At 38.1% G+C, this 17,673-nt stretch overlaps 1 protein-coding gene across 1 annotated transcript in view; it reads left to right on the top strand.

Annotated features, from left to right (window-relative positions):
• Positions 1–6,427: 6,427 nt before the first annotated feature.
• LOC133655404 (vinculin) overlaps positions 6,428–17,673 on the top strand; it is a 66,631-nt gene continuing 55,385 nt past the window's right edge. The window contains exon 1 of the mRNA XM_062055530.1: positions 6,428–6,769. Coding sequence (XP_061911514.1) covers positions 6,602–6,769 — 168 coding nt within the window. The 5' untranslated portion in view covers positions 6,428–6,601. The remainder of the gene's footprint in view (positions 6,770–17,673) is intronic.

Below are 17,673 nucleotides of genomic sequence, written 5' to 3'. Positions count from 1 at the left end.
GCTTTGCATAGTAGAGTTTTAACTTGCACTTACAGATGTAGCGACCCACTGTAGTTACTGACGGTGGTTTTCTGAAGTGTTCCTGAGTCCATGTGGTGATATCCTTTACACACTGATGTCGCTTTTTGATGCAGTACAATTGGTTTTATTTTGAAAATATTGTTCAGTTTTAAGGTTAATTGTAGGCAACGTTTTTAAACTCATTACTCACTATACGCAGATTTATGTGCGCGTAGGGCTCTGCAGTCCGTTTTGTACAAACCCCAAAAGCAGGTTTAAGGGACCACACGACGTCCACACTTTCCAAAAACAATTTGAAATGTGGTCTCGTCAGACCACAGAACACTTTTCCACTTTGCATCAGTCCATCTTAGATGAGCTCGGGCCCTGCGAAGCCGGCGGCGTTTCTGGGTGTTGTTGATAAATGGCTTTCGCTTTGCATAGTAGAGTTTTAACTTGCACTTACAGATGTAGCGACCAACTGTAGTGACTGACGGTGGTTTGCTGAAGTGTTCCTGAGTCCATGTGGTGATATCCTTTACACACTGATGTCGCTTTTTGATGCAGTACAATTGGTTTTATTTTGAAAATATTGTTCAGTTTTAAGGTCTAATTGTAGGCAACGTTTTTAAACTCATTACTCACTATACGCAGATTTATGTGCGCGTAGGGCTCTCCAGTCCGTTTTGTACAAAACCCAAAACCAGGTTTAAGGAACTACACGACGTCCACACTTTCCGAAAACAATTTGAAATGTGGACTCGTTAGACCACAGAACACTTTTCCACTTTGCATCAGTCCATCTTAGATGAGCTCGGGCCCAGCGAAGCCGGCGGCGTTTCTGGGTGTTGTTGATAAATAGCTTTCGCTTTTCATAGTAGAGTTTTAACTTGCACTTACAGATGTAGAGACCAACTGTAGTTACTGACGGTGGTTTTCTGAAGTGTTCCTGAGCCCATGTGGTGATATCCTTTACACACTGATGTCGCTTTTTCATGCAGTACAATTGGTTTTATTTTGAAAATATTGTTCAGTTTTAAGGTCTAATTGTAGGCAACGTTTTTAAACTCATTACTCACTATGCGCAGATTTATGTGCGCGTAGGGCTCTCCAGTCCGTTTTGTACAAAACCCAAAACCAGGTTTAAGGAACCACACGACGTCCACACTTTCCAAAAACAATTTGAAATGTGGACTCGTCAGACCACAGAACACTTTTCCACTTTGCATCAGTCCATCTTAGATGAGCTCGGGCCCTGCGAAGCTGGCGGCGTTTCTGGGTGTTGTTGATAAATGGCTTTCGCTTTGCATAGTAGAGTTTTAACTTGCACTTACAGATGTAGCGACCAACTGTAGTTACTGACGGTGGTTTGCTGAAGTGTTCCTGAGTCCATGTGGTGATATCCTTTACACACTGATGTCGCTTTTTGATGCAGTACAATTGGTTTTATTTTGAAAATATTGTTCAGTTTTAAGGTCTAATTGTAGGCAACGTTTTTAAACTCATTACTCACTATACGCAGATTTATGTGCGCGTAGGGCTCTCCAGTCCGTTTTGTACAAAACCCAAAACCAGGTTTAAGGAACTACACGACGTCCACACTTTCCAAAAACAATTTGAAATGTGGACTCGTCAGACCACAGAACACTTTTCCACTTTGCATCAGTCCATCTTAGATGAACTCGGGCCCTGCGAAGCCGGCGGCGTTTCTGGGTGTTGTTGATAAATGGCTTTCGCTTTGCATAGTAGAGTTTTAACTTGCACTTACAGATGTAGCGACCAACCGTGATTACGGACAGTGGTTTTCTGAAGTGTTCCCGAGCCCATGTGGTGATATCCTTTACACACTGATGTCGCTTTTTGATGCAGTACCGCCTGAGGGATCGAAGGTCCGTAATATCATCGCTTACGTGCAGAGATTTCTCCAGATTTTCTGAACCCTTTGATGATATTACGGACCGTAGATGGTGACATCCCTAAATTCCTTGCAATAGCTGGTTGAGAAATGTTGTTCTTAAACTGTTGGACAATTTGCCCACGCATTTGTTGACAAAGTGGTGACCCTCGCCCCATCCTTGTTTGTGAATGACTGAGCATTTCATGGAAGCTGCTTTTATACCCAATCATGGCACCCACCTGTTCCCAATTAGCCTGTTCACCTGTGGGATGTTCCAAATAAGTGTTTGATGAGCATTCCTCAACTTTCTCAGTCTTTTTTGCCACTTGTGCAAGCTTTTTTGAAACATGTTGCAGGCATCAAATTCCAAATGAGCTAATATTTGGAAAAAATAACAACATTTTCCAGTTTGAACATTAAATATCTTGTCTTTGCAGTCTATTCAATTGAATATAAGTTGAAAAAGGATTGGCAAATCATTGTATTCTGTTTTTATTTACCATTTACACAACATGCCAACTTCACTGGTTTTGGGTTTTGTATAAACAAGTGCATGTAAAATGTCAATGAGTAAATGACAGGGCACTTTATATGAAATGTTACTGCAAACATTCCTAGTCCATTCCTGCTCTGGCATTGATAATAATTTAATGGCATATGTCCCCAGTTATATATATTGTCCCACATGGCGTACAGTGTTGGGTTGGTCCTGAGCTGACATATGCTAGGAAAATATGCAACTTTATAATTTATTTATTTTAAATTTGTTGTTTTGTAATAAAAAAAAATTAATATTGACAAATAATTTCCCCATAAATTCTTTATTTTATTTACAGAGCACAGTTTGGCAACACAAGGCAATTTAAAGTGCTATACAGATTCATACAATTATAAGAAGGCAACAAAAAAAATCATGGCTAATGATGAAATCATTATAAAAATAATTATAATTCAATTAAAATAAAATAGTGTGGATAAAATACTTTCAGTTGTCATATGGATTTTAACATTGGCATAATTGAAGCCAACCGTCTCACGTCTTTCTGGAAGATGATTCAAGATTCGGGGAGCATAAAACTGGAATTTTAGTACAAAAAAAAACGTTTTGATACAAAAAATGCATCAAATTAAATTCATGTTTAAAATATAAATAAAAACGTGTGAAAAAATGTGTAATACAATTCTGATTAGGGCCCCGATTTAGCCAGAGGCTGTTTTTTTATTATATTATTATTATATTACATTATATTAGCGATATATGTCAGCGATTTTGTTCTGTCTCCCTGTAATGTTTGTCTGCTCTTGAATGGGACTGTGCTGAAAATATTAATTTCCCCTCTGGGATTAATAAAGTACTTCTGATTCTGATATTATATATTATTTTATTATTATTATTATTAATATTTTCATTATTATTATTAATTTTTAGGAACAGTAATACAAAACCTCACAATAATGTCTGATTGAATGCTAAAAACGTCATGACAGACCCGCCTTAAAAAACGTAATGGAATTTTAAATTTTTCTATGAACGATAAAACACTGAATATTGACAAAATATGAATGTCACACACCCTTTCGATCGATATATTTTACAATCAAGTGAAACGCAACAAAAATGCAACAAACAGTGAAATATGAACGCGAAGGGTACAAAATAAACCCACCCACAATCTGATATATCTGATACATCACTAAACTTTAGAACTTTGTTGTGAAAATCTCCTTCCGCGTCTGTGGAAACGCTTCCCGCCCACACTGCTTGGTGCCTCGTCTGAGCTGCTGTGACGTCGATTACCATAGTAACTAATTAGATGACCATAGTAACTAATTAGATGACCATAGTAACTAATTAGATGACCATAGTACACTGTAAAAAAAAATTATGTAAAAAAACGGTCATCTACTGGCAGCTACGGCTTCCAAACACAGGGGCACAGCTAGGGATTTTGGGCCCCATGAATATAATCTTTACAGGGCCCCCAACACAGCGGCAACATTATAATTTCATCATCGTTAGGGGCCTCTCTGGGCCCCCCTCCATCATGGGCCCCTAGAATCCGTCTCCTTTACCCCCCCCTTTTCGGCGCCCCTGTCCAAACGAAAACCATAAAATTAAAGTAAAACATTGTAAACCAAATAATGATCAAAAACATTATAATTACAGAAATTTTCATGAAACGTTTTACGGAAAAATATCGTAATATTACATAAATTTGAAAGTAATTTAAGAAAACATAAAATGCTATGTATAATTAATATGGTATTTTTCTGTAAAAAAAAATTGAAATATACATAGTTTGTCATTACTGGCATATTACTTAAAAGAACAGGCGGAGTGTTTATTTACAGATAATGTCTTCAATTCTACAGTTTTATAAACTATTTTTAAAAAAATAGAAAAATTACAGTAGAAATTTAGAGTAAATTAACAATGAAAAAATGATTTTTTTTACAGTGTAACTAATTATATTACCATAGTAACTAATTAGATTACCATAGCAACTGGTACATCATCCAAACGTGCAGATTCCAACCATTGAAATACTTAGTATAGTTCAAGACTTACAGTCATTAGAAAACATCATAATGGCAGCTACACTTTCCATCTTAAACATCTAAAAAAAAATTTTTGGGAATGTCTGGCGGGCCAGATTCATTTCATTTCATTTTTATTTATCTCCTTCATTGATGTGCATCTTTGATAGACAATTATAACACAATTATTCAGTTACACCGTTACACACCAATGCCTGAGATGGAGCAGGATGAAGAAAAATCTTATATTTTCCTGCCCCCTTCACATAATACATAGTCTTACTTAATGATATGTGAACCAACAATTACATCCAAATATAACGAAAACAAAACAAAACAAAACAAAAAAAACACAAGTGCAAAACTTCATGAAGTACAAACCGAACAAAAAAACAAAAGAAGCAATATACAGGTACACCTCACGGGATGATACAAAACAAATACAAAACCAGGCAAAAAACAAGTAAATTAATAAATATAAAGCAAAATGTAAACACTTATGGCTGTCCATATGATTTTATTGTTCTGTCTTAATATATTTTTTTCAATTGGAATATATTTTTACAATCTTTTATCTCATTATAAAGAGAATTCCATAGTCTAACCCCCACCACTGATATACACATTTGTTTTAAAGTTGTCCTTGAATACTGATGTTGGAAATGACCTTTTCTTCTATGCTCTTCATTCTCAGAAGTGATGACCAACATTTTTTGTAAATTTGCTGGTAATGTTTTGCTTTTAGCCTTAAACATGACACATAATGTCTGTAACTTTACTAGCTCCTGTAATTTCAATAAACCTGAATTAATGAATAATATGTTAGTGTGTTCTAAGTAATCTACTTTATGAATAATCCTTATAGCTCTTTTCTGTAGTTGATAGAATGCCTTTATGTTACTCTTATATGTGTTCCCCCACACTTCCACACAGTAGCTGATATATGGCAATATAAGTGCACAATACAATATGCGCATTGCCCTATAATCTAACACATATTTTACCTTATTTAATATAAAAATACTCTTAGACATCTTTTTCCGCAGATGTGCAATATGAGATTTCCATGTCAGACCGTCATCCAGTATCACTCCTAAAAATCTAAGTTCAGAAACCCTTTCAATATCTATTCCATTTATTGACAATTTGATCGTTTCCTCCCTTTTCCTCTTACAAAAAATCATGAACTTTGTTTTTTCTACATTTAATGATAATTTATTGGCATCAAACCATCTCTTAAGTTTAATCAGTTCCTGTTCAATAATTTTTGATAATGCTTTTAAGTCGTATAAAAGTTGGTGTCGTCCGCAAATAATACAAATTTCAATAACTTTGATACCTCACATATATCATTAATATATAAAATAAACAATTTTGGTCCCAAAACCGAACCTTGTGGAATTCCACATTCAATCCTCATTTGTTCAGATGTATTACCCATAAAATCCACAAACTCTTGTCTATTATCTAAATAACTTCTTAGCCAGTCTAAAACTACTCCTCTCACACCAAATGAATACAACTTGGACAATAATATTGATTGAAAAGCTTAATGGGCCGCATGTGGCCCCCGGGCCTTAATTTGCCCAGGTGTGGTATAAAAAATAGGACATTTTAATATGTGTACAATGTTTACCCTCAGGATCAATTTTGGTCCCATTAACTTTGTGCGAAGCTTGTTTAGGAATAGTATCTAGGGATATGTTGTTTTTTTTCTTCTGTGGTCTGGAGAGTGTCAAAAAAAAAAAGCCCTGAGCGTGTCAGACGAGTTGCGTGGAATGTGCGGCTCACAAACACTACACACATATTGTCCTTTTTAGGGCATGGGGGTCTATTACGTAATTCAGGGAGCGCTCGGATCTCCAGCGGGAAGAAAGGAAGGCTTTCATGTTGAAGGACGTCCGAGTGCACCAATCAGAGAAGAGAACGGTGCCGCTTCTCGCCTTGTGATTGGTCAGAGGGGCGGGGCCTGGCGGAGTGACGTAGGGGTGGCTCAGTCAGCCAGCCAGGGGAGGTTTGATGGTTCCTCTCTGCCACGGGTTGGTGACCGACTGAGCGGGGGAGGAAAAAAAAAAAAAAAAAAGTGACTGGGAAGCGGTCTTCAAGGCGAAGGCTGGAAGTTTCGACTCCCTTTTTCTCTGCTGTGTTCCGGATAAAGTGGTCGCCATGCCGGTGTTTCACACGAAGACGATAGAAAGTATCCTGGAGCCGGTGGCCCAGCAGATATCCCATCTGGTGATCATGCATGAGGAAGGCGAGGTGGACGGCAAGGCGATCCCAGACTTGACGACACCGGTGGCGGCCGTGCAGGCGGCTGTGAGCAACCTGGTCCGGGTGAGTAAACCCCACTTCCGCCTTCTTCTGAGTGGAAACTATGCCAGGATAGTAACGCGACTTTAAGGCGACTTGTTGCTTAACGAGTTGAGTGGCTTGTAGTCGAAAGTGGCGTTTGAATGGCAACTAACTGCGGCCAAAGTTACCTTGCAGAGAAAGGGCCAAAGGGCATTGACGCCCTTTTCCCCTTGGGGATACAATATGTCCTACCAGAGCTGCTGCTGTGTGCCCAACTCATGGCAGCCCATGCAAAACCCCAAACCAGGTTTAAGTACCCACACAGGTTCCAAAAACAATTTGTAAATATTCAGTTTGAACTGAAAACGTCCCTCTATTACAGAGTGTATAGTACAGGGGTGTCAAACTCATTTTAGATGGGGGGCCACATGGAGAAATATCTACTCCCAAGTGGGCCGCACTGGTAAAATCACGGCAGGATAACTTGAAAATAAAGACAACTTCAGATTGTTTTCTTTGTTTAAAAATAGAACAAGCACATTCTGAAAATGTACAAATCATAATGTTGTTGGCTTTTCTTTTCACACTTACATGTTGCGGTTGATAGTATTCTACCTTTATTTGTCGTTATTTATATTTTCGGAATAAATGATATGATAATTAGTAGGGATGTCCGATAATGGCTTTTTGCCGATTTCCGATATTGTCCAACTCTTTAATTACCGATACCGATATCAACCGATATATGCAGTCGTGGAATTAACACATTATTATGCCTAATTTGGACAACCAGGTATGGTGAAGATAAGGTACTTTTTAAAAAAAATTAGTAAAATAAGATAAATAAATTAAAAACATTTTCTTGAATAAAAAAGAAAGTACAACAATATAAAAACAGTTACATAGAAACTAGTAATGAATGAAAATGAGTAAAATTAACTGTTAAAGGTTAGTACTATTAGTGGACCAGCAGCACGCACAATCATGTGTGCTCACGGACTGTATCCCTTGCAGACTGTATTGATATATATTGATATATAATCTAGGAACCAGAATATTAATTACAGAAAGAAACAACCCTTTTGTGTGAATGAGTGTAAATGGGGGAGGGAGGTTTTTTGGGTTGGTGCACTAATTGTAAGTGTATCTTGTGTTTTTTATGTTGATTTAATTAAAAAAAACCAAAAAAAAAACCGATACCGATTATAAAAAAACCAATACCGATAATTTCCGATATTACATTTTAACGCATATATCGGCCGATAATATCGGCAGGCCGATATTATCGGACATCTCTAATAATTAGAGGTGTCCGATAATGGCTATTTTGCCGATATTCCGATATTGTCCAACTCTTAATTACAAATTCCGATATCAACCGATACCGATATATACAGTTGTGCAATCAACACATTATTATGCCTAATTTTGTTGTGATGCCCCGCTGGATGCATTAAACAATGTAACAAGGTTTTCCCAAAATAAATCAACTCAAGTTATGGAAAAAAATGCCAACATGGCACTGCCATATTTATTATTGAAGTCACAAAGTGCATCATTTTTTTTAACATGCCTCAAAACAGCAGCTTAAAATTTGGGACATGCTCTCCCTGAGAGAGCCTGAGGAGGTTGAGGTGGGTGGGGTTGAGGTGGTGGTGGTGGTGGGGGGTAGCAGGGGGTGTATATTGTAGCGTCCTGGAAGAGTTAGTGCTGCAAGGGGTTCTGGGTATTTGTTCTGTTGTGTTTATGTTGTGTTACGGTGCGGATGTTCTCCCGAAATGTGTTTGTCATTCTTGTTTGGTTTGGGTTAACAGTGTGGCGCATATTTGTAACAGTGTTAAAGTTGTTTATACGGCCACCCTCAGTGTGACCTGTATGGCTGTTGACCAAGTATGCATTGCATTCATTCATGTGTATGAAAAGCCGTAGATATTATGTGACTAAGCCTGCACGCAAAGGCAGTGCCTTTAAGGTTTATTGGCGCTCAGTACTTCTCCCTACGTCCGTGTACACAGCGGCGTTTTAAAAAGTCATAAATTTTACTTTTTGAAACAGATACCGATAATTTTGAAACCGATACCGAAAATTTCCGATATTACATTTTAAAGCATTTATCGGCCGATAATATCGGCAGTCCGATATTATCGGACATCCCTAATCAAGGGTGATGGGTCAAATGCAGAGAATAATTTCGCCACACCTAGTGTGTGTGTGACAATCATTGGTACTGTAACTTTAAATAATGTTCATCAGGCAACTCATAGCTGTCCATTTTCAATCTATCAAGATACATTTAAAAAAAAAAATCAAAATCAGATTACAGTATGTTATTAATGTAGTTTGATAATTTTCCTTGACTGATGCACTAAAATCATGTGGTTTATTTTGTACATACGTAGCATCATCTACAAAGATACAAATAATTCCTATTGTGACATCCAGTGGACACATTTAGAACAACTGTTTCTTTCATTGTGAGTTTGACACCCCTGGTATAGACTAAGAGACTGGCAGTATATCTACACTCTTTACCCTCGGGACCGATTTCGGTCCCATTGACTCTCATTATTATTATGGCATTTTTTTCACGGAAGCACAACTCCCAATACAAAGATCTATGTGCGCTTAGGGCTCTGCGGTCCGTGGGGGGTCCTCGTTTTGTACATAACCCAAAACCAGGTTTAAGGAACCACACAATGTCCACAGTTTCCGGAAACAATTTGAAATGTGCACTCGTCAGACCACAGAACACTTTTCCACTTTGCATCAGTCCATCTTAGATGAGCTCGGGCCCAGCGAAGCCGGCGGCGTTCCTGGGTGTTGTTGATAAACGGCTTTCGCTTTGCATAGTAGAGTTTTAACTTGCACTTACAGATGTATCGACCAACTGTAGTTACTGACAGTGGTTTTCTGAAGTGTTCCTGAGCCCATGCGGCGATATCCTTCACACACTGATGCAGTACCGCCTGAGGGATCGAAGTGCTTGTCCTTACTTACTACAAATCACAAAATACTACATTTTCTATATATCTAAATGCATGCGCATGTACGAGCCAGTCTGCGCCACAACAGGAGGATAGCGAAAAAGAAGGAGCTTATTGTCTACAGCGCGGACTACAATGGCGGACTCGCGCATAGCACTGTGGGTAAATCTCTACCCTATATGGATAATCCGCTGGCGCCACTAATGGGGCTGATTTTAAACTGCTCGTGTCCTATCAGTATGAAGGAAGGCAAGATTGTTTTATAAATGAGTTTAAATTTTCGGTAATTGTTAAGATCCCAAAGACACAACAGCAGGTACCAATAAGTAAGAAAAGTTGATTTTGCATAATAGGGCCCCTTGAACGTGTAACATGCCTTTTAAGAAGAAAAGATAACTTTTAGTTAACATATATTGTTTTAAAACAATACAATAGAATATACTACTAATAACTACAGCAGTTTTACGAAGTATGGCAATAATAATGTGCAGCATTTACAATGGGAAGTGGACTTCTACGGTGTCTCCTTCAAAGTGCTTTGCTGTCAAACACACAATCAGCAGCTTGCCCATGTTTACATTGATAAATGTCTGCCGTTTAGAACTCATTTTAACGCCCCTGACTGCCGTCATCTACTCCCTCTTCAGTGTGGTACAGACTAGCAGTGACACGCTCGAATTGCCTCGCCAAGTTGACTAAAATCTCTGGTCATGTTTTTAATTATTTATTCCTTTAATTCAATGGATATCATCCACTTCTTCTTCTCAGCAACTGTCCTGTACACTCACTTTCTTCCTCGCAAATGCTGCAAAACAAAGTTATGCTGATCTCTAGCCGCAAGCTAGAGATCAGCTGTTTTGGTCGCATCTTACGGGGTTCACTGTGGATGCTTGTGACCGGAATTTTTGCTTGCAATCTAAATCATAACAATCGTTACCATATTCTGAAAAACTCGCGAGGTACCACTGTAATTGGATGGCCATTATTTAGGTCTTGTGATTTTCTTACAATTCTATATTTGTTGGACAGGTTACTACTGAAAACGGAGGTTGAGGTTCAGCTTGGTGACTTTTAACGCAACTGACTTTCGATCAAATGCTCATAAATTGGAAAAAAAAGCTTGGTTATCTTATCTCTGCTCAAAGGGCTGGGCAATTATGTGATCGTGATTAATTTGAGTTTGATCACGGGGATCAGCTGGTAGCATATTCCCTCAATCAAACATGGCGGATATGTCTGTTAGAAGTCACTGCAGTAGTAAACAGTAGGGAAGCAACGATGCTCGGAATAATCCTGCACGGAACAATCCGCCTTTTAATAACCGTGATCCTGTGTGTGAATGTGTGTGTGTGTGTGTGTGTTTGTGTGAATGTTCCACCTTCGCAAAAGTCATAGTCTCCTCATGACGTAATGAATGTTCAATCAGCATTGTGCTTAGTCACCTTACACAGCTGGAAGTGCAGCCCAGAAGAACAAAATAAAATAAATATGACTAACACTAGCATAGAAGTTGAAACACAACATTTAGAAGTAAAAGACACTTTAGTTTCACTATCTGCTTCAGCGCACCAATAATCCTGCCCTGAATGCGGACTTGCAGGCACTCAGAAGGTCTATGTGACTGTATTGGTCCTGACTGGGAGAATCAACACGCCCACTAATTTAACCAGAAAATATGTAAATATTTTTAATCAGACTTCTTATTTAAGTGTCTGCAAAGATTTCACTCCTCTGATATAACATGTACTAAAAAAATAAAAATAAATAAAATGCCCCTAAAAAAACATTTTGTTCCTGAAATAATCCTTAAACTTGTTTTATGTCTTGGTACACATAAAACCTTAAATTCAAACTGCACTTTAATGTATTTTCATTCAATATAAGATACAGAATTTGGGTTTTAAAAACTCCACAATCTGAGTCACCGCCTGTTGTTTGCCAAAGCACTGGTGAGAAGCGCTGATGTATACAAGTAATTCAAGAATATAAGTCATAATTTACCATTTGAAAGTGTTTAGTAAATATTAACTGGAAATAAAACTCTTATAGTAATCACTACACCAATAATACTTGGTTTCCGGCAGAATATTTGTGATGACAAGCATAAAAACGAAATAACTTTTAGAGGCAAAAGAGTTGTTCCCTTTAACCCCACAAAATGTGCTAAAAAAGAAGCCAAATTGTGGCCCTAAAACCAGATACGGACCGGAGCGTGGGTCAGTGTTTTTCAACCACTGTGCCGTGAGATGCAGTCTGGTGTGCCGTGGGAGATTATCTAATTTCACCTATTTGGGTTAAAAATATTTTTTGCAAACCAGTAATTATAGTCTGCAAATGATGTGTTGTTGTTGAGTGTCGGTGCTGTCTAGAGCTCGGCAGAGTAACCGTGTAATACTCTTCCATATCAGTAGGTGGCAGCCGGTAGCTAATTGCTTTGTAGATGTCGGAAACAGCGGGAGGCAGCGTGCAGGTAAAAAAGGTGTCTAATGCTTAAACCAAAAATAAACAAAAGGTGAGTGCCCCTAAGACATACTTGCCAACCCTCCCGGTTTTACCGGGAGACTCCCGGTATTCAGCGCCTCTCCCGATAACCTCCCGGCAGAAATTTTCTCCCGATAAACTCCCGGAATTCAGCCGGAGCTGGAGGCCACGCCCCCTCCAGCTCGATGCGGACCTGAGTGGGGACAGCGGCGACAGTCTCTTTTCACGTCCGCTTTCCCACAATATTAACAGCGTGCCTGCCCAATCACGTTATAACTGCAGAATGATCGAGGGCGAGTTCTTGGTTTCTTATGTGGGTTTATTGTTAGGCGGTTTCATTAACGTCCTTCCAGCGCGGTAACAACACACAACAGCAGCAGTCACGTTTAGTCTACCGTAAAGCAGTTCGTCTGCCGTAAACAGCAATGTCGAGACACTCTTAAGCAGGACAATACTGCCATCTACTGGATAGCCTCCAGAACACTGAAATTCAAGTATTTCTTTTATTTATATGTATAATAATATATATATATATAGCTAGAATTCACTGAAAGTCAAGTATTTCATATATATATATATATATATATATATATATATATATATATATATATATATATATATATATATATATATATATATATATATATATATATATATATATTAGGGCTGCAACTAACGATTAATTTGATAATCGATTAATCTGTCGATTATTACTTCGATTAATCGATTAATAATCGGATAAAATAGACAAACTACATTTCTATCCTTTCCAGTATTTTATTGAAAAAAACAGCATACTGGCACCATACTTATTTTGATTATTGTTTCTCAGCTGTTTGTACATGTTGCAGTTTATAAATAAAGGTTTATTTATTTAAAAAAAAAAAAAAATCCTCTGCGCATGCGCATAGCATAGATCCAACGAATCGATGACTAAATTAATCGGCAACTATTTTTATAATCGATTTTAATCGATTTAATTGATTAGTTGTTGCAGCCCTAATATATATATATATATATATATATATATATATATATATATATATATATATATATATATATATATATATATATATATATATATATATATATATGTATATATATATATATATATATATATATATATATATATATATATATATAGCTAGAATTCACTGAAAGTCAAGTATTTCATATATATATATATACGCCCCGCCCCAACCACGCCCCACCCCCCACCTCCCGGTATCGGAGGTCTCAAGGTTGGCAAGTATGCCCTAAGAAAAGGCATTGAAGCTTAAGGAAGGCTATGCAGAACAAAACTATAACTGAACTGGCTACAAAGTAAACAAAAACAATGCTGGATAACAGCAAAGACTTACTGTGGAGCAAAGACAATGTACATCCGAACATGACATGACAATCAACAATGTCCCCACAAAGAAGGATAAAAACAGCTTAAATAGTCTTGATTGCTAAAACAAAGCAGGTGCGGGGAATAGCGCTCAAAGGAAGACATGAAACTGCTACAGGAAAATACCAAAAAAAGAGAAAAAGCCACCAAAATAGGAGCGCAAGACAAGAACTAAAACACTGCACACAGGAAAACAGCAAAAAACTCCAAATAAGTCAGGGCGTGATGTGACAGGTGGTGACAGTACACCTACTTTGAGACAAGAGCTATAGTGATGCATGCTTGGTTATGGTTTAAAGTCATATCCAACAATTGCGACAACGACTTTTTACTGTCAACTGAGTTTCGTTTTTTTAAAGTGATTTCTGCTGGTGGTGTGCCTCCGGATTTTTTCAACGCAAAAAATGTGCCTCGGCTCAAAAAAGGTTGAAAAACACTGGCGTGGGTTACCTGTACTGTTGCACTTCTCGTAAACACAATTATATACATATAAACTAAATGACAGATGTCATCTGTTAGCATATATTATCTCGATCAAACATGGTAGAATTTTTTTTTTTACAAGATACCGCAGTAGTAAACAGTAGGGATGCAGTACTCGCTATAATTCTGCACAGGACAATCCGCTTTATTGAAAAAAATAAAAAAAAAGATGCACACCCCTGCTAATTGCACTGGCTCTATAAGACCTCAGTAAACTGTTTCATCCCTAATGGACAAAGACTTTCCTTATTATAGGCTGACTTTTCTAAACATTAATGTCCTTAATCAGTTCGCAAGATGTAGTTGGAGCTAAAAACACTTTAACCCTGGTGGTTGTCCTCAAAGCCACATTGTGAAACTGGTTAAGAAAACGTGGTCACCTTTATGAAATTATTATGCGACTCGCTTCTTCCACACAACACAAGAGGAAATGCCGGTCATAAAAACGGTACTTCCTGTGTCTAATTTGGGCAATCTCTTGTCAATATTGATAAGAACGACTAGTTGTCTTGCAGTCATTTGTAGCATTTTATAGTCCATTTTTAGCACTTCATTGTGACTCCCAAACAAAAAAAAAAATCAATCTGCATCCCATGCGTGAGTGTGCTTTTTATAGGAATTCCTTTCATTTTGCAGAATTAGGGGTGTTTTATTTTTGAGGCTTCACACTGACAGAAGTTGCTCGCAAGAAACCCAAACAAGCTCCACTGATGTTAGCATTTTACCGTGACAGAATGACACTACAAAGTGCAGCTGTTGTGACAACATTTCCTTGATGCACTAAAAAAGATATTTTTTGAATCATCACAAATCTGTCAGTGACTATTCTGAACTCCTCTTTCAATGCCAGTGTTGTAATTGGCAGAATAATGCTGCACAGACAAGTAGTACCACCTCCAAAACCCTCAAATCTAGACTCCAAACATCCCAGAACAAGCTGGTCAGGTTACTTGTAGACCTCCACCCCAGATCACACCTCACTCCTACCCACTTCTCCAAAGTGGGCTGGCTCAGCTTGGAGGACAACTTGCACTGAGCCTAGTCTATAAAATTCGCTACACCTCCCTGATACCGAAGTACATGTCAAACTACTTCCAGAACGTAAATGACCGCCATAACCATAACACCAGGGGGAGCTCCACAAACCATGATAAACCCAAATTCCGATTTAACAAAGGTCTTAACTCATTCTCCTTCTATGGCACATCAATATGGAATGCACTCCCAACAGGTGTAAAAGAAAGTGCATCTCTATCCTCCTTCAAAACCGCACTAAAAGAACACGTCCAGGCAACTACAACCCTAGACTAACACCCTCCCCCCACCACATCCCACCTCCCCGGATTGTAAATAATCAAATGTAAATAATCAAATGTATATACTTGTTCTTGTGCTTTCTGAGCTCACTATGGTCACTGCTCGCTGTACATATCCTACCAAGTCAGACCTACACTGTTTCAATGTCCATTTCTCAGATTGTATAATTGTTGACTGAAGTGCTGATATCAACCAAACCTAACCCCCCCGCCCCAACCCCTCCACATCCCACCCCCCGGGTTGTAAATAATTCAATGTATATACTCTGATGATTAACTTGTGTGGTGACTGTATTATGCTGATAGTATATATTTGTACCATGAATTGATTAACGTGGACCCCGACTTAAACAAGTAGAAAAACTTATTCGGGTGTTACCATTTAGTGGTCAATTGTACGGAATATGTACTGTACTGTGCAATCTACTAATACAAGTCTCAATCAATCAATCAAAAAGGATCGAGTGGTTGTAGCTTAACTTTCCCAAAGCTGATGTCATGTTTGTTATTGTTTCGACAAAGTAGTTGCGAAGACACCATTAACCCACCAATTATTGACAATTCATCAGTTATGACGTTGATAGTCCCAAGATGCGGTTGCATGATTTGGACCGCGCTTGAATCAATGAGTCTTGTCACTATTTCCAGTTGCTGTGGCAACCCTACAACAAGGACTTTGCTATGATGCGTCTGAAGTTTTTAAATGTAGACGTTGCTCCGCTTTCTTGGTTCCATGACTCATGCTTGAAAGGGAAAAAATGAAAGCCTGCTCTATCTCCGTTGCCATTGATGATGACATTTTGAATAAGTCCACAAATGTAATCCATTGAGCTGCATTCCTAAATGTCTCCCACCCCCCCGCCTGCCCCCCATCCACCTCTTGTCGTAAGTCGACGAGTGATGCTAGCATGCAACTGTCAAGCAGATCTAGTCCGGGATGGCTTCTTAAAAGAAACAGGAAAGGCTCGTCTAATCTAATTGCCCATTTCTGCAGACATCCTCAGGGCGGAGCCTTGTCATTAACCACATGTTACACACACTTCCTGTACAGTCCATTCTCCGGAAAGACGTCTTGCAAAAGAACCTCTCTGAAATTATTCATTGTGATGGAGTGAAGGTTCGATCTGACATCAATTCATAAGAGCCAGCGTCTATTTGTTTAGTCAGAGTTGCACATTTTGAAAAAAGCAACAACAACGCAGAGGATGCCAGATTGCTGGATGTTAAACTGTATCAACTCTTAAGTGAAATGCTTCTGAAGTTGTAAAACTTAACATTCTACCAAAGGTTTTAGGGAAGTTGCACAAATTAAGCCGAACAAATTTAGGGTTGACCAGCAGCCTGGAATGGATTGATCACAATACCAGAATTTAGTTGATGCTTGATAAGATATCATATTTTTTCCGGACTATAAGGAACACTTAAAACCCTTTTTTCCCCCTCAAAACTCGACAGTGCGCCTTATAACCCAGTGCGCCTAATGTACGGAATAATTCTGGTTTTGCTGACCGACCTCGAAGCTATTTTATTTGGTACATGGTGAAATGACAAGTGTGACCAGTAGATGGCAGTCAAACATAAGAGATATGTGTACACTGCAATATAATGACAGTCACACACAAGAGATACGTGTTGGCTGCAATATGACTGCCGAAGGTGAGCCACGTAAATAAGACCGCCCACAAAACGGCGCATCCTGAAGCGACCATCAGAAAGCGGCTTGAAGATGATCTGTAAAACATAATCTATGCAACATTTTGACCAAGGAACGACCATTACATGTTATGTAGACCACAAGGAAGTGTTTTATATTTAGATAAATAAATAAATAATATGACTCCTTTTAATGCGCCCTATAATTCGGTGCGCCTTATATATGGAAAAAGATAAAAAATAGACCGTTCATCGGCAATACACCTTATCATCCGGTGCGCCCTATGGTCCGGAAAATATGGTACTTAAGAATTTCCACTATTCTCGAGACTTATTCAATACCATAATCAAAAACAAAAAACAGAACCCGTGTACTTTTAAATTCGCTACTTTATCAAAAACTGTGTCTAACTGTCAAGTATTCAGGATCACCTCAACATCTTTTTACACATTATGTTATGTAATTTTGTAATGAAAAAGGAGGTTAAAACATAGTTAAGGACAAATATGTGTTTTTATTTTTTCTCATTATCTGCCTTTTCTCATTATGTTTTGCCTTTTTACTCTTTTTCACTATGTTTTTTATTTATTTAATTTCTTGGAGAAATATAAAATAGATTCAGAGTGTAGAGTTTT

This window comes from Entelurus aequoreus, linkage group LG08 (assembly GCF_033978785.1).
Source record: "Entelurus aequoreus isolate RoL-2023_Sb linkage group LG08, RoL_Eaeq_v1.1, whole genome shotgun sequence".
NCBI classification, from domain to species: domain Eukaryota; kingdom Metazoa; phylum Chordata; class Actinopteri; order Syngnathiformes; family Syngnathidae; genus Entelurus; species Entelurus aequoreus.
Note: the sequence above shows the minus strand (reverse complement) of the source record. Positions and strands in the feature narration are given on the sequence as shown.